Here is an 18,537-nt window from a genome sequence, read left to right as displayed (position 1 = left end):
ATCAGAGATTTTTAATTAACAAGGTGAAAGCAATTTATTTTTTTAACCTCATTAGTTCTTTAAATATTATTCAGAGCATTTTTGTTTATCTTCTCTATTTTTCTTTCTTCACAATCTAATCATAAAATGTTGAAGGTATTGAAAGCTAGAATCAAGGTTTTTATATATTGGCCAGTTCAGAATTTTTAGTTGGCCCTGCCTAGGTATCATATGGCTGTAACTTTACAATAAAGTTTGTGTTTTTAATAGTTAATAAAAGAAAAAAGTATATAGGTAATAGGACATAGAATATGAAGCCAAGATATGCCCATTATTGGCATTACACTAGTTACATCTTTTGCATGTTAAGTAATAATAAGGAAATGGACAAGTACATACAGGAATATTTTGTTAATATTCACAGAGGTGGCACATTGATGTAAAGATCTGGTTAAAATTTTGGGTTGCCAGTAAAAACATATGCCTAATTACTACCTAACTGTTTATACTGTAAATTTTTATCTCTGATATAATTTAAAAAATCATTATTATTATTTTTGTTTTTTCTGTAGTATCTAATCTAATGCTGTGTGCAAAATAGTAGTTTAAGAAGTTAAAAAAATAAGGGACGCCTGGGTGGCTCAGTTGGTTAAGCGGCTGCCTTCGGCTCAGGTCATGATCCCAGCGTCCTGGGATCGAGTCCCGCATCGGGCTCCTTGCTCGGCGGGGAGCCTGCTTCTCCCTCTGCCTCTGCCTACCACTCTGTCTGCCTGTGCTCGCTCGCTCTCTCTCTAACAAATAAATAAATTAAAAAAAAAAAGAAGTTAAAAAAATAAAATACTTAGTCGATCACAGATCTAGAGGTACCATTCAATAGATGAACACAATATAAAATCAGAGTAACTGGTGAAATTATCTAGTCTTGTTCACAAGTCTATAGTTATCAGAGGATAACATTTTAAGAGCTCAGTTTTACCTATGGGGTTCCCTTAAACATTCCAATAAAGGATTATTTGTGACATATTTCATTTTAAATAATAGTTTCTTGAATGTCTAACTCTAAGAAAACCATCTAGAGTAAAATAAAAGATTCTATTATTACATAAAGAAAATTATATAGGTAGAAAACATAATAATGTACTCATTCTTTAATGATATTTTTATCACCAATTTGTTTAACTGCCATTTGCATTTTAACTCATTCAGTCATTCATTCATTCATTCAACTACAATTTTCTAAGGTCCAACTGTATACCTGGCTCTACAGTGATACACAAGACAGACAAGATTCCTGTCCTCAAAGATCTTACATCCTGTGAGGAAGCAGACCATAAACAACTGTAAAATAAATAAGATGATGGAATGGAGTTCCAAAGGTGGGGTATAAAAAAAGGCAAAATTAGGTGTTCTGGGAAGGCCTCTTAGACAAGTTAACATTTGATCTATAAATAAACAACAAATAAGAATCACTTGAATATTTGGTGGAAGAGCAGCAATGGTAAAGACCCTTTGTTTAGGATAATAAAAAAAAAACAAAAATGACTGTAATATAGTACTTAAGAGACAAATCGTATGAGGTAAAGTTGAAGTGAGAGGCAGAGGTCAGTGCATGTGGGACTGCTTTGTGATGGTGAGGCATTTGGACTTTACTACAATTGCAGTAAGAAGCTACTGGCTAGTGTTAAGATGTAACCTGGTTCACTTTCTGAAAAGTGAATCACTCTGGCTGCTCTGTGGAGAACACACAGGGAGTGTTTAGGAAAATAAGAATGCAAACAAGGGAAGGAGGTTCCTTAAATTATTACACTTTATGTTATTGATACATATATAGTATAATAATTATATACTATATATATGTGTATATATATATATATGCACATTTCTCTCTCTCTCTCTCTCTTTTTTTTTTTTTTTGGTTTAATAGTTTGGCATGGTTGCCTTGACATTCCTTTCCCAATTACTTATGCTTAATGTGAGCAGCCCAGTCCAGAATGTGTATTGCCCCAATATAGGTGCTTTCATTTTTAGTTCTTTTTCACTTTATCTGATGCTTACTTTTATTTTAAAACATTTTTTTTAATTTTATTTTTTTTTTCAGTGTTCCAAAGCTCATTGTTTATGCACCACACCCAGTGCTCCATGCAATACGTGCCCTCCATGATACTATTATTTTTCTAAGTACTTCAGATAGAAGTGTGAATACTATGTATGTTACTCATGTTTCTTTTTTCTGAGGATGAATGAGATAGGAGATGGAGAACTGTACTTGCTTTCTCATATTCCTTTCCAAGTTTTACTGGAACCAATGTAACTGATTTGCTTTATCTAGTCAAAGGTAAATCTTTTTTCCATGAAAGGTGCTCTTAGTCTTTCATGGATTCTTAGAATGTTTAATTTTAATTACCTTCATTTATCCTGTGGCTGCTATCTTTCACTCAAACCAGATCTTACTCACCTCACTTTAGCAGTTTTTCCCACTCTCTTCCCAGGCAATGGGAAATATGAAAAACCAATGGAAGAGGTCATGCCTTTTGGGCCTTTTGGGCACCTTTTAATCTGGGCATTCACTCTCTTTGATGATCTTACTCTTACTCTTGGGTTCTCCTCTTCTACTAAATTCTAATATATCTGGAGATAATGTTCTGCATTATTGTCATTATTCTGCCTTTCTTTAGCTTCTCTTCCAAACCAGGAAAAATTGGAATGGCATGGTCCTGTTCTTTTTAGCCCTCTAGAAAGAAGTATACTTGGTAGAGAGGAACTTATCTCTTGAGGAATTTTCTAGGTCCTTTTCCTGAGTTGTTTTTCAGTTTCCATCCTCCAGATTGGAGAAAATTAGGTTGAGCTTTTAATTACTCCCTTTCCTACTCTTTCCACTGCCACACTGCTTTTAGAAAGGAACAGAGATAGCAGCCACTCCAATTCTCAGAATTTGTTGCCTTTCTTTCTCTATTTGTCATTTTTCAGAGATTATCGTTATACACTTGATCTTAGCCAAAAGGCCGAGAAGCGATCAGAGATTATCGTTATAAATTCAAACACAGACTCACTGTTATGTTAGGTGTAAAAGCTGTCAATGGGCCTGGATAACTAACAGGTTTGGAAGAAAAGATAGTAAGAAAAATGTTAAGGCAAAACCTCCATGAAATTTAGGAGAGTCACAAGAAGTGATTGCTGAAGAGGCTAAGTTAGAGGTAATCTATGTTAATAGTTCCCAACCTGGCTATGCATCTTGCTAGGCCCACTCTACACAGCAAACACACGGAGAGTGATAAGGAACTATTAAGCACTGTATGGTGCTACATTTTGTTCCAAAAACTTTACACATACACTCATACAGATGTACACCCATTTAATCATTACTACAAAATGAAATAGGAACTGTTATCATCTCTATTTTACAGATGAAAAATTTGAATCACAGACAGGTGAAATAATTTGCCTAAGGTCACATAGCTGAAGAGCACTGAAACCAGAATTCAAATCCAGGTAACAAGGTTACAATGTCCAAGTTCCTAAACAATATACTTATTGTCTCTCTACATTAGAAATCTATAATGATAGATTTAAGCCAGAGCTGAGACAAAAATACTGAAATTCAGCTCTCTCAAACTTCCAGACCAAACTGTTATTTTTAATTCTCTTACTAAATGTTTATCTCAGTTGATAATCTTACAATCCTAAGAGGTAGGTATCATTATCTCAATTTAAAAGAAGAAATAAACTTTAACCAGAATTTAAATTAAAATTTTGAAACAAAAAAACAGAAGGAGAAGAGGGAAGAAAGGAAGGAAGGGAAGGAAGGAAGGAAGGAAGGAAGAAAAAGAAAGTGAGTTGGGCCTGAAGAGGTAAAGCAAGGAATTCTGAGTCTCTCACACTCCAAAGCCCTGGATATCATGGCCATAACTCTATTCAACTGTTTTAATACAGAATGTATTGCTTTGTAATATATATATTTAACCTTTAATTGCTTTCTATTACATTCCAAATAAGCTCATTTTGACTTATTTCAATAATTTCCTTATTCTGAATTATCTGTTTAAAGTCTATCCTTAGGAAAGAACTTAAGCACAATTTTACACAGAACAGTAAAGAATAATTAATTCTGAAGGCAAAAGTCCATGGTTGGACTGACTGGTGTTTTAGTTAGGACACACAGGACCTGTTTAGGCATGCTGTAATATTAGTTTTGTGAAACTCTGGTTACAGTAATAAATAACTACTTTTATCCAAGCAAATGTCATTCACTACATTAAAAAAAGATAATTAAAATCTCAGCCAAGAAAATTAACACATAGATTGGAATCCTTCTTACATTCTTTTATGTTCTAACCGTTACTATCTTTAATATTTGGCTTGCTTTTGAAAGCCAATAAACCATGACAAACCTACACTCTGAAGAATTTATATTTAGAAAAACCAATGCTTTAGGAAAAAATACTAGTACTTTTCCTAGAAACATGCACTTACTTCTGCTTTTTTACGAGCTTCCATAGCTTTCATAAGCATCATATGTTGTCTCCTTCTCTCTCGTTCCTATTAGGCCAGATAAAATTAGGAAAATAATTATAATTAATAGTTTGATTTTGAAAATGGAAAAAGAAAACAAAACAAAACTCAGTATAGCATGTTTAGCATTTATAGACAAGTCACAGTAAATACTAAATATAAGACAAGAATGGCCAGTCTGTGCATGTTTTAGTTCAGGTTTAGAAAGCAAATACAAGAACAATCAAAAGCAAAAAGGTAAAGCAATGAACATGGAGACAGTGTAAACAGAAGCATACAAGATTTACTTATGGTCAGTTGTGATGCTCCTTCAAAAGCTGGCAGAACAAAAAGCATAATGGTTGGCTGGAACAGGTCAGTTACCTTACATCTGCTATTAGAAAAACCACAAATATGTACTATAGGCCAATTAAACTAAAGGTTTAGTTTAGATCTTAAGGTTTAGTTAGATCTTAAGTTCTTAGACAGAAATTGATTTATAATCACTTTCACTTCATGGTTTTAGAATTAAGTTATTTTTATTTCAAGCACACTATCATTTTGCAAATTCAATAGGCCACCAACAAATTAGATTTTTTTTTTTACGTTTTTATACCAATTTAGTCAAACTAGTCGTGGTTCACATACCAACACCAATGAAATGGGATACTCCTATTTACTGATGTCTGCCACTTGATGTGCTATTTAAGACCGTAAAAGCTGCACCAGTGGCTAATAAATGGAATCTAAAAGGCACAGTATGAAAATAAGGTAAGCACAAGTTTTGATGATTTCATTTTATTTTAAAATTTAAAAATTACAGTTACATCTAATGAATTCTTTTTGTTTAAATGTATTTGGTCCCCCCAAAGGGATATTTCTAAAATTATTTCTCAAATTTTGTCTGTAAAACCAGAATATATTTCTTATTCTCTCATCAACCTAACTCAAAATTCCCATTGTATTCAATGGCAGTTTTGCACCTAGAATGATGGGAGAATATGGGTCATTATCGTATCTAATTGTATAGTGATCCAACTCTCATTGTGACATCAGTAATGTAAATTTTTAGATGGCAGCCTTATATAAGGCTTGCACAATTCAATTAGAAATCTTAGAGATGTATCATACTTCTTTATAGACAGACAAGCAGATGTATGCAATGCACTGTGCTGTAAAGCCATGCAGCAGTATGTAATATGACAGCAGCCAGTGCTACACTTTATGCATTGCTATGACAACCATATCACAACCAAATCACAATGCGGTGTTAGATGTACAAAAATAAACATACCCATACCATATCTAGTCTATGCCTCTCCAACTCCTGGTAGAAAGAGTTGGCACAACATTATGAAACAGAAATCACAGAGTCATGAAACCAATTTTTAACCCCCCAAAAGACACCAATACCAAAGCAAGGCAATAAACCATAAGATGAAGGAAAAACTTAAGCAGGAATTAAATTGGAAACTTTTAAGAAAACATTTTGAAGATTTTCCCCAAAATAGATTTAAGAAAAATTATAAAATATACATTTCAACAATTGTATAACTTTATGTATACAGACCTGATGCTTCAGAAGAACAGCTTGTTGTCTTCTCATTTCTTTTTCCTTAAAAATAAGAAACTTTTAATATATCATTCTTAGGGAAGATTTGGAACATAGTACAAGCATTAAATGTTCCTTTTCTGAGATTCTATAATCTTCCATTAGGTCAAACCACATGGAATTGCAAATATTTGATCATTTTTTACTTACATAGTAGCAATTTCACATGCTTCTACTTAATACAGAAAGATTATATGATAGTAGGAAGGATCCTATTCAGTAGCCATTTAAATTTAAAATTCAATAACCTAATAGCATATTTCAATGGCACATTCACTGAACTGACTAAATGGTCAGAGCATATCAGATACAATTGACACATGTATCTTTAAAATTATTTTAATACATTATATAGAGCAATCCTCAAATCCAGCTGATTAGAACTCTCTCCACTCTGAACATAAATTCCCAAATATACTATATTATACCTTAACAGCATCCATATCATTTCTGTACACTATCTATGAATGAAAATAACAACAGACTGAGATCAGTTTAAGATTTTCATGCTCAGCTATAATCCAGGGCACTACCCCAGTGGGGTCGGGCTTAATGTAAGCAATTCTACAAATGTCATCAATGTAAATATTCTTATAAAGATAAAAATCTAGATGATATTAAGCAATGAAAAGGGGTAGAAATCTAAAGAAAAAGTAAGAAAGTCAATGCAGAAAAGGTAACTAACAGTTCCCTGGCTTTATAGGATATATAATTGTGTCTGTTTCTGAAACCAGCAGGATCACTAAGCTGCCCTCTTTCAGTAATTAATTATGAGAAAAAGTGGAAGGTGAGGAGTTGTGTGTGTGTGTGTGGTTTGGGGGGTCCAATGTTTCATGTCAGAAAGTCAAAACCAAACATTACAATAATTAACAATGGCTAATTTTATTATTGGCAAGTGACAGTTTGTTCAAGTTAGGTTTTTGTTTTGGTAGGCTCTTCACTTTTTAATAGCTCAAACAGTTGCTGGACATTAACCAAGTTATAATCTAAGTAGAGAGTCAGATTTGGGACACAATTTGAAACATAAACATCAACAACACAAAATAGCTTTGGGAAGATTATTTTGATTCAGCAAAACTATATACAGGTATTATGCAATAGTTTGCATTTCTGATTTGATGTTTGCTACTTAAAGAGCTCAAAGCATCACATAAAACCTGTATAATGAAATAAAAAAAAACACAAACATACAATATACAAACAATAAAAGCACACATTATATACATGTTGTATCTGCGCTAAACATTTTTTTAAGATAATCACATTGAGGAGAGCTTTTATTCATATAATTGATATTGGTGTAACATCACATAGTTTTTATTTTTGAAAAATAAAAACTCTGGTTCTCATCTAAACTAACCTTTATTCGTTTCTCGGCCTCCAATAATTTGGCATTTGCTGCTTCTTCCTTCTTTTTCTTTTTAGCCTGTGCATGCAAAACAGGTCTCAAAGTCATGCAACAGCACCACTACAACTTGAAAATAATCTCAGACTTGAAAATGGAGCTACATGTCTCACAAGGTACAAAACAGTATGTAACATATATGTAGACAATTACAAATTTCCCCCAGTTAACATTATATTTTAACATACTAATTTAATTTTTAACATATAGATTAGTGTTACGATATACAAAAAGGTTTTAAACGCATAAGAGTATGTCAGTTTTACTCTTCAATCTCTGTTAAAAGTCTGAAATAACTGAGTGTTGATGTCATTTTGACTTAAAAATCAATCACAAAAAAACCAATTTTGTGGCATGTATTGTCTTTTTTTCTGATTTTTAAAAGTAAAACACGATCAGTGTAGAAAAAATAGGAAACTGGATTTTTATTGGTAAGCAAGTTATTTAATGAATACATCAGTAACACATTAAAATGCACATGTACTCTTTATTTGAAATTTCTTTTTTAACACTTGAAATCTGAGATAAAGAAATCCATTACTCAGATGATTTAAAGGAAACATTACATCTCATTTTCTCTAGCTGTACAAGGTGGTTTAGTTAAAGGCTTTTTTTTTAAGTAAACATATTTCATGAAGTATATTTTGAATACCAAGATCATGTTATCAAATTTGAGCTTTATAATCTTCAAGTCTTTAACTATCAAGCAGTTTTTTAACTATCCAGTAGTTATTGTCAGTTTACTTTAAGATAGGCATATTTTCTATTTGGGGGGTTTTAAAATTAATTTGAAATGGTTAAGGAAATATGTGTATATTTCTACACAGAAAACCTCAGCTAGCTGGAGTCCTCAGGGAATTGTTTTATATGGCAATGGTTTCCTGAATAGCTGAAAGGTTATAATAATTTTTAAACATTAAAAGTTTATTTTCACAGTTTTAGATGAAAATAATTTTGAGACATATGCCTCTTGAAACATAGTACACTTAGCACAATTTGGCTTTTTCCTGATGACTCAGGGCCATTGTTCTGAACATTGTTCTGAACAGTTATTATACTACACAGTTTGATAGAGTAATGTATTTTGGCCATTAAGGTATTGAAAATTGTTTGCTATTCAACTACAAAATTACACACTCTTGCTAGGCTTTTGAATTCCCTTTATATGCAGGTTGGAGTTTTTCTGCATTTTCCCTTGCTGTCTTTTGGCTATTACTTTAGCTGTTGCCAATATATGTCCTCTAGCCCTATTCCAGTAGCTTCAGGGCAAGAGGGATATATTAGAAACTAGAAAACCAAGCTAGTTAAACTGTTTCTACATTTAAAATTTACTTTTACCTTTGTAATGTTTTATTTCTAAATTGAAAGTAAATATCTGACTATAAGTCCTAATGAGTTTTCTTAAAGTAAAGAACATGAGTTTTAGCACAGGAACTTCCTGACAACTATACTGGCTGCTCAGAGGTTTCCTTTTTTTTCCACTTTTGTCTCATTTTCTGCGTTTTTACTGTTGGGATTAGATTAGCTTGCTAAGTAAGGTTCAGATAAGGTCTTATTTTATGTGTTATGTTTAAAGAGAATTTCTGATGAACATATTAATTTGTATGAGTGAGAGATCATATGGGTAAAATTTTTATTTTTGTAGACTTTAAGATATATAACTATATTACTTTAACTATATCAAACTTAAGAGTTCTACCTCTAGAATTTGCTGGGCTCGAAGTTCTTTCTCCATTCTGATTTGTTGTATTCTTTTAATTTTTTCCTGTAGAAAAAATAATGATAATTGAAGACAATAAACTAAATATATAGGTGAAAAGTATTTAAGTGGAATCATATGATTTAAGATATAAGTACACATTTACAAAGGTTGCCCATGCTGGATATAAAACTCAATGAGTTAGCTTAACATCATATATATATTCATGTCTTAAATTAATATGATTTCGTAAAATTTCTCAAAACAATTTGTAAAGTACAAATGCTAAATAAGGATATAGAAACCAGGTAAGCAAGGTAATTAAACTCATTTAACCTGTATGCAAGTATAACTAATATTTAATCTGAGATAAATATAGGTCAGAATAATAGGAAAAAGTAGTACCTCAGGAGTCAGAAAACCTAAGGCTAGTCCTGAGTTACTGACATTCATTGCATGATCTTGAATAAATAACTACTCTTGTATAAAATAGGGACAGGTGTTTGCTCTTTACTCACTATGTTATGATGAAATTAAAATGCTTAAAAAGTATATAGTACTATATAATTGTAATAGATTATTATTAACAATTAACAATATCATAATTTTTTATTTCACATGGTGAATAACATGATAACATGACATTACTTTTAATTACTACAATAAGCCAAATCCAGAAGTAATCTAACATTACTTAAAATGGATTAATTAGGGATGCCTGGGTGGCTCAGTTGGTTAAGCCGCTGCCTTCGGCTCAGGTCATGATCCCGGGGTCCTGGGATCGAGTACCGCATCGGGCTCCTTGCTCAGCAGGGAGCCTGCTTCTCTCGCTGCCTCTGCCTGCCTCTCTGCCTGCTTGTGTGTACTCTCTCTCTCTCTGGCAAATAAATAAAATCTTAAAAAAAAATGGATTAATTATTGGGGCTCCTCTGTGGCTCAGTTGGTTAAGTGTCTGCCTTGTGCTCAGGTAGTGATCCCAGCGTTCTGGGATCATGCCCGAAGACAGGCTCCCTGCTCAGTGGGGAGACTGCTTTTCCCTCTTCCTTTCTCTCTGCCCCTCCCCTCTGCTAGTGCTCTTGTTCTCAAATAAATAAATGAATGAATAAATAAAATAAAATAAAATGGATTAATTATAATTTAACATTCTCAGGAATGATTCATATGACATATTAGTTGTTCACATTGTCTAAATTTAACATACTAGTTATTGTTTCAGAATTTAATGATAATGTAAAGTTTGATAAGAACTTTACATGTGATTTTTTAATTTATGCAATATGCTATTAAGCACACTGTTAACAATTTCATGTTCATAAATCCCTCTGAAGTTCCCAAGTTGGCACTGATGAGAATACATAATTTAATACCCAAATTGTTCTACTTGCAAATTGTACTTGTCCTAGGAATTCTAGAACCAACATATTTTATACTGCTTTCTATTACAATACCTACTCCAATCTCCAGATGCTAGTGTACCTTTTGAAGCTATGCTATAATATTTTTAAACATATTCCTTTTTTCCCTCATGCTGTTATTGATTCCTTGTAGGGTTCTACTGCAGGAAAATGAGATTTCTGAAATTACTATTCTGATTTTAGAAGACTGCACCCATTCTATAATTTTGCTTTTGGTGATCTTACTTGGTACTGAATATTTTTTTTTAATATTTTATTTATTTATTTGACAGACAGAGATCACAAGTAGGCAGAGAGGCAGGCAGAGAGAGAGGAAGGGAAGCAGACTCCCTGCCAAGCAGAGAGCCCGATGCGGAACTCGATCCCAGGACCCTGAGATCATGACCTGAGCTGAAGGCAGAGGCTTAACCCACTGAGCCACCCAGGTGCCCGGTACTGAATATTAATTATAGCTTGCCAAACATAAAAACCCAAGTGTATCTTTTATTTCATTTCTAAATCTTAGAGAAGGCTGTACTTGATCCACATTTTGTATCTTTATTTAGATTAGAACTTGAGACCTAAATAAAGCCTACTTGTGATTTAATTTTTTGCTTTTGTTAATCAGAAGGTTATAAGGTGGTATGTTCTCAAGTCAGCAAAAGTCATTCATTATTCTCTTAAGCACAGAGATAAGTATGGAATCTTGGGTTTAAGTATACTCAGTCAGAACTTCATCTTGGCTGTTCAAGTGATTCATATATAGGTACATATATTTCGTAGTGCTGTCATTAATATCAGCAGAGATAAGCCTTTTTTATAAATTATAATATTGAGACACCTTATAATATTGAGTACCTAAGCACTGAACATAAAATATCTTAATTGATTATTTTTTTTAAAGGAGTTGAATTTATCTTTTTTTTTTTAACCTAAGAGAAAAATTGAAGTTCCTGGATGGTAAATATTTGCCTAAAGTCAAATACTAAATACAGAGAAGAGTTGGTCAGATTTCAATGCTTTTGCTCCTTTACTTCATAATAATGATTCTGCAAGCCTCCAGAAAATTGCTTTGAGGACTATATGGTGATATTTTGGGTCTACTAGGTGGGAAAAAAAAAATCCAGGGGTGCCTGGGTGGCTCAGTGGGTTAAAACCTCTGCCTTCGGCTCAGGTCATGATCTCAGGGTCCTGGAATCGAGCCCCACATCAGGTTCTTTGCTCAGCAGGGAGCCTGCTTCCTCCTCTCTCTCTGCCTGCCTCTCTGTCTACTTGTGATCTCTGACAAATAAATAAATAAATAAAATCTTAAAAAAAAATTCCAGAGGATAAGAAGCACATGCTACTATTTTATCCCAGATCTAGTGCTGACTTTAAAATAGGCATTGTAGGGGGCGCCTGGGTGGCTCAGTGGGTTAAAGCCTCTGCCTTTGGCTCAAGTCATGATCCCAGGGTCCTGGGATCAAGCCCCACATCGGGCTCTCTTCTCCATGCAGAGCCTGCTTTCTCCTCTCTCTCTGCCTGTCTCTCTGCCTACTTGTGATCTCTGTCTGTCAAATAAATAAATAAAATCTTTAAAAAAAAAAATAAAAATAAAATAGGCATTGTAGGGGCACCTGGGTGGCTCAGTGGGTTAAGCCACTGCCTTCGACTCGGGTCATGATCTCAGGGTCCCGGGATCGAGCCCCATATTGGGCTCTCTCCTCAGCGGGGAGCCTGCTTCCCCCTGCCTCTCTGCCTACTTGTGATCTCTCTCTCTCTCTGTGTCAAATAAATAAATAAAATCTTTAAAAAAAAAATAAAATAGGCATTGTATAACTGACTGTGTGAGTAAACCTATGCTAGGGTTGATTCACTTTGTTGGCAACAAGGGATAAGGCAAATGGTATTATGAGACTAGCCTCAGACAAATGTCTTGATGGATATCTAATATCAGTTCATTTGTATTAATGTTGCTGGAAACTTGGGACCCCAGTGCTTTTTTGATGAGCAGCAAAAACTATGCAGGCTTAGGGTGCAGCACTTCAAGAGTTTAGGATCACAAAGCTGAACTTAGTACGGATGGGATTTGACGGGTCTCTAGCCATCAGGAAATAGGATAAGCCATAAAAAAAATAGTATTTCACTTAAAATGAAATATAAACTATTTTTACATATATATGTAATATGTGGTATATAATATTTGAATAAATGTAGTAATGAGACTAGATATTTTTAAGTCAGTCTTACAGTGTCTTTAGCAGTTACAATCAACAAACTAAGGAAAGAATTCAAATTTCCAATTAACCATATTAAATTACAGTAAAGGACTACACCATACAGTTTGGTGTTTTATATCTTTTAAAAAGTGAGCATTTGTTTTGTGCCAGGCATTGTGGTAGACATTTTACATTCATGATCTCATTTAATTATTAGCTAATGCAGTTATTTTCTTTACCATGATGGAAACAGAGACACAGAGGCTAAGTAACTAATCAAAGGTTACAAAAATATTAAGCAGCAGAGACCATATTAAACTCTCAGCTCCCTGACCAGAGACTAAGTTCTGTCTCCTCATTCCATATCAACTCTCCCTAATTCCACTGCCCTAACCAATACTGGGAGGAACCTTGGAGATCATCACATCCAGCCCAACCCATTTATTTAGCAGGTATTTATATAATGACATAATTTACTTTGTTTCATACTCAGAATAAGTACTTGCTGTTAAAAATTTTAAACGAATTGTAGTTTCCCCATTTGCCTTTCTCCTTTAATGGTTATCTGAAGATGTGGAGATGACAGAGTAGTTCACACACTCCCACCTTAAATGAAGTTGAATATCTTGTCATGTAATGCTTTACCTATGAAAATTTAAATATCACTTCATTTAACTATACTTAATCTTGAAAACTACATAGGGGAGAGATATTGTAGACATAAGACAGAATACTGGATATGCTGAAATAGTGCTTTCTTGTTTTCTGCAGTAGTAATTTTTTTAAGTGTTCAGAAGCAATGGGGACAAACCCAATTCTATATAACTTGAGTTTAACTTTTTACTCACATTTTGTTTCATAACAAGCTTTTCTTACTAAAATATGAACATTTAAGCAATAACCTTCATTTACTGGTACGCTACTTTAAAAAGTTTGAAAGCTGTTCAAGATGTCCACTTAAACTCTATCAGGATATTAAAAATACTTAGATTTACTTTTGGTAAACTAGAGATTTGGTAATTTCTAAAAACTTAGAAGTAGAAGACTTTGTTCAAAAATGAGGTGAATTTTAGGGACACCTGGGTGGCTCAGTCAGTTAAGCATCTGCCCTCAGCTCAGGTCATGATCCCAGGGACCTGGGTCCTGCATTGGGCTCCCTGCTCATCAGGGAGCCTGCTTCTCCCTTTCCTTCTGCTTGCACATGCTCTCTCTTTCTCTCCCTCTCTCTCAAATAAATAAAATCTTTAAAAAGATGAGATGTATTATAACTAATGCAAGAGGACAACTTTCTAAGATACATAACATTAATGTTATGTAACATAACATTAATACTGTTATTTCAGAAACAAAATGTACATATATACATATACCAATAGAGCCCCAACATAACACTTGTGTTTTAAAAATCAGTCCCAACTCATAAACATACCTGTTGTTTCATAATCTTTATTTGTTCTTTTTGCTTTCTCTTCTCCTCAGCAGCCATTATTGCTATGGTGAAAAACCAAAGCACAGATATCATCAACAAAGGAATCAAGAGGAGAAACTTCTTATGAATTTCCCAATACTTACTCTTCATGTTTATGTTTTCATTTAAATCACCCACCTTGTTGTTTTTTAGCTTCTTTGGCAACCCGAGCCTGTTCCTGCTTTTGAAGTTTTCTCAAAAGCTTTATTTGCGCTGCTTGTCTGGCTATTTCTGAAACACACAAATTTCAAGGAATATTATTAACAACTTAACATAACTGCTAACCAATAACTGTGTGAAACTGATAGCATCATGAAGGACAAAATTTTTAAGAAAATTGCCCAAGGTTAGATACCAACTGGGAGAATGGTGTGGCAGAAAATTTTATATCCATTTCCCCTAGAAACTGCCAAATTATTTCAACAGATATGATCCCATATACAGAACTACACAAAAATGATACTTCTTTTAATCTTCTTTATAAAGGCCAATCTAAGTATATTTTTTCACATTTCATGTAATCCCCATTTTGTACGAAAATAGCTGCTAATATGCAAAAATAGTGATCTAACTTCAGTCTTAAAAATAACAGAATATATAAAAAGGAAATAGAATTCAAAATAGAATATAAGCCCTCTAAAACTCATTATCTCAATCAGCTATATAAATGGTAACATTTCTGAATCTAGTGACATTTTCATTTATAAAGGAGAGGGTCTAAATCTCCTAAATAAAAAGAGTACAGAATGTCAGTGAGTTTCGAAGACAGCCGAGTCCTCATAAGTTTTAATGCAAACGTATGAAACTGGGATAGACTGACATAATTAAAATGACCCCAACTGTTCATTCTCCCTCTCTCCATGTCATTTGCAATGTGACTTTGCAGTTCCTCTCATCAAAAGGTAAATATATTTTCTTGTCCCTTGATGCTGAATTCAGTCATGTGATCTTCCTTGGCTAACAGGATGTTAGCAATTGTGATGCACACAGAAGTTTGAAAATATACTTGTACTCTATTTTTACTCTTGTGCTTTGCCCTTTACTATAAGGACATGTTTGGGTTAGACTGCTGAAGGTTGGGACACGTGGAGTCAGTTGACTTCCCATATGTGAACAAACCCAGCCAAGATCAGCAGAGCTGCCTAATTTCCCTCCAGCTGCTTCCATCTGTGCAACAATTAATGCCTGTGTTGTGTACATCACTGAAGTTTTGTGGTTGGCTGTTTCCCAGAATTACTCTGGCAGTAGGTAACTGATAGAGAAAGCATGTAATGTCATGCTTTCTTTTGCTGGCAAACTTGGTCAGAATACTTTTAACTATAAAAGTGGGGTATCATAGTATCCCTCATAAAATACCAACTTATATTAGACATTATTTTAAACTTTTTAGCAGATGAGTTTTTAAAAATCTATATATTATATTCAATAATGAATATGACTGGCTGGCTAACACCTGAATTACTTGAGATTTACTAATAATTTCTGCCATTTATTTAACTTCTGTATTAAAACTTCATAACAATCCTATGAGATAGACAACATTGTGCCCAGTTTACAGATGAAATAACTAAGGCTCACAAAGATTAAATAGCAAAGCCAAGATATAAACTTTGATCCTTCTGACTTCCCAGTCTATATGCTACTAGTTCTAAAAAATTTTAAGAAAAGTTGAATGACTTGAGATTTTAGATAAAACCTAACCCTATGTCCTTATAACAGCTGAGGTGACCGTGGTTACTATGGTTGATTTTCTATCAAGTCTTTAAAAAAGAAGATGGGATGTAAAGGGTCCAATTCTATCTAGTAAACTGGAATTATTAATGGAAGATGAAATGGAAGATAATGCTAAAATATATCTCTATTATTATTATCTCTATCTCTATCTCTATATCTATTATCTCTACTATTATTATCTATATATCTCCAATTATTTTCAATACTAGGTCATAAGCATCATCAAAAACTTCTGAGCTACATAAAAAGGATCTTCTGTTCACTAAATACCCTGGGAAATTAAAAAAACTATAAGAGGTTGCAGAATCAGCAAACTCTAATAATAATACACCTGATGGATATTGTTCTCACCTTTGATAGTACTATATGACTATTTTTCTAACATTTAAGAACTGAAAGCTTTCAACTCTACTGTAAAGATCTAAGTCTGCCTTAAAATATAAAGATGTGTCAAGTGATTAAAAAAAAATGTGTCCTAGAAAATGTGGCATAGGTATGATCTTTTATTTCAAGCTTAACTGATAGCCTCAAATAGAAGTCTGGCTTATAATAAACAAATGTTATATTTAAGTGTGTATTTATGTATGAATATATTTGCCAGCTCCAAGCCCCACACAAGTAAACAATAATTTTTATTTTTAAACCCTTAGGACAGAAAACCATTTAAAAGTTTAACCCTTATCTTTTTACTTTAGCAAGGAGGATAAAATTCTTATTCATCATTAAAAATTCACGTAACTTAAACTTTATGAGTAGTTGAAAATGTTTTTAAAAGTTAAACACTATGGAGGAAGGAGAATGAGTTAGAAGACCTAGAAAATTCACTTATGCGCTGAGAAATAAACTTCTCCTAATAGCTTCTCATTTACTTAGTTTATGGTTGCTGAATACATTATCTATTTTAAAGAACTTTTGAGATATCAATTTGGAAAATATCTTTTATGGATTAAGAATTACCCATTTAAATTTCAAAGATGAAAGTTTATTTTTGAAATAGGTTACACACACGATTAGGGATATTTTAGATATACCACATATCTTTGATACTAAGATGCATTTTTAAAATATAGTCTAAAATCAGAATGTGTCTGACAATTGGCAGCACTTTTCTTTCTTCGTGGTACATCCTAAAATAATTGTGCATTGAAATGACTATAGGCATCTCAGATTCTATGATACATGAAATGGAAAGGTACTATCTGATATCTTAGAAAATTTAAGGTATTAATGGCCTTGGCAAGTTTATTTATTAGGTTAAAAATCTTTTTCATATTGAAACCCTCTCATTCTTATTTTTCTTCTCTTGAGAAATTAGAGAGCTCTCATTTCATAATGCTTGGATGTACAAAATTTGCATTTATTTTACTGTTCCGAACTTTTCTTCAAATTAAGTCCAGTTTTACAGTCTAGTTGAGGCCTAGTAGGATAGTAATATATAACAGAAACTTCTAGAATCCCCTCATATAACCCCCTCAAACTGTTACTTTAGAAGCCTTTTAGAAGTGAAAGTGGTGATAAAGTGATTCATTCCTTTCTTCCCAAGAAAAAACATGAATATTTTACCATCTATGCTTCTAAATATTAATAATAATTATTTATTACTGTTAAATATTTAACTGTTATATACATGTTGAGAAGAAACCATGTACATAATCAGGTCAAAGGTAAAGAACTTGCAAAATGCATGACACAACAAGGGAGAGGGATGTAACAGAATACAAACCAATTTGAAATCTAGAGGGAGAAAAAACATTAGGGTAAAAGTTAATAATTAGCTTCTATATGGTTAAATAAAATTCAGCTAATTTTGCAAATATAAAGGTGCCATTTAATTTTATTTTTTTTACTTTTTAAAAAGATTTTATTTATTTATTTGACAGAGACAGAAGCAAGGAGAGAGGGAACACAAGCAGGGGGAGTGGGAGGGGGAGAAGCAGACTTCCTGCTAAGCAGGGAGCCCAATGCGGGGCTCGATCATCATGACCTGGGCCGAAGGCAGACACTCAATGACTGAGCCACCTAGGCACCCCATAAGGGTGCCATTATAGATACTAAATATTAATAGTATTTGTATTAGATATGCAAGATATGCACGAAGAACCCATGCTTTGGGTATCAGTTAACTTTAATTTTTTTTTTTTTTTTAGGCAAACAATACATACTCAACACTTTTATACACTCTCCAGAAGAGTCAGTGGATTATTGGCAATACAAATTTTAAAAACTCATCATTTATGGCTGTATCTGTTAATAACTTTTTTACAGCCTTCACTAGTAACTATTCAGGGGAGATGGAAATCTTAACAGAATCCAAATAAAATAACATAAAAATTGCACAAATGGGGTGCCTGTCTGGCCCAGATAGAAGAGATGCAACTCTTGACCTTGGGGTCATGAGTTTGAGCCCCATGCTGGGTGTAGAGATCATTTAAATTAATAAATAAATAAAGTAAAAAAAAAATTCACTAACATACTAAGGCAGAGAAAAAGTTATACAACGATAAGTGATATGCTGGGCAGTTAATTTATATGCTACTAGTGGAAGTAGGAATTAGTGCAA

The 18,537-nt window shown here is 33.3% G+C and overlaps 1 protein-coding gene across 1 annotated transcript in view; it reads right to left on the bottom strand.

Moving 5' to 3' along the window:
- The window catches only part of BAZ2B (bromodomain adjacent to zinc finger domain 2B), a 426,011-nt gene that overhangs the window by 63,523 nt on the left and 343,951 nt on the right, over positions 1 to 18,537 (bottom strand). Inside the window, exons 17-23 of the mRNA XM_080798618.1 lie at positions 14,382 to 14,474; positions 14,205 to 14,266; positions 9,184 to 9,249; positions 7,440 to 7,505; positions 6,038 to 6,082; positions 5,762 to 5,794; positions 4,450 to 4,515 (exon numbers count right to left, since the gene is read on the bottom strand). Coding sequence (XP_080654744.1) covers positions 4,450 to 4,515; positions 5,762 to 5,794; positions 6,038 to 6,082; positions 7,440 to 7,505; positions 9,184 to 9,249; positions 14,205 to 14,266; positions 14,382 to 14,474 — 431 coding nt within the window. The remainder of the gene's footprint in view (positions 1 to 4,449; positions 4,516 to 5,761; positions 5,795 to 6,037; positions 6,083 to 7,439; positions 7,506 to 9,183; positions 9,250 to 14,204; positions 14,267 to 14,381; positions 14,475 to 18,537) is intronic.

This window comes from Martes martes (assembly GCF_963455335.1).
Source record: "Martes martes genome assembly, chromosome: 3".
In the NCBI taxonomy this organism is placed as follows: Eukaryota; Metazoa; Chordata; class Mammalia; order Carnivora; family Mustelidae; genus Martes; species Martes martes.
The sequence above is the reverse complement of the archived record's forward strand: the minus strand, read 5'-3'. Positions and strand labels throughout refer to the sequence as shown.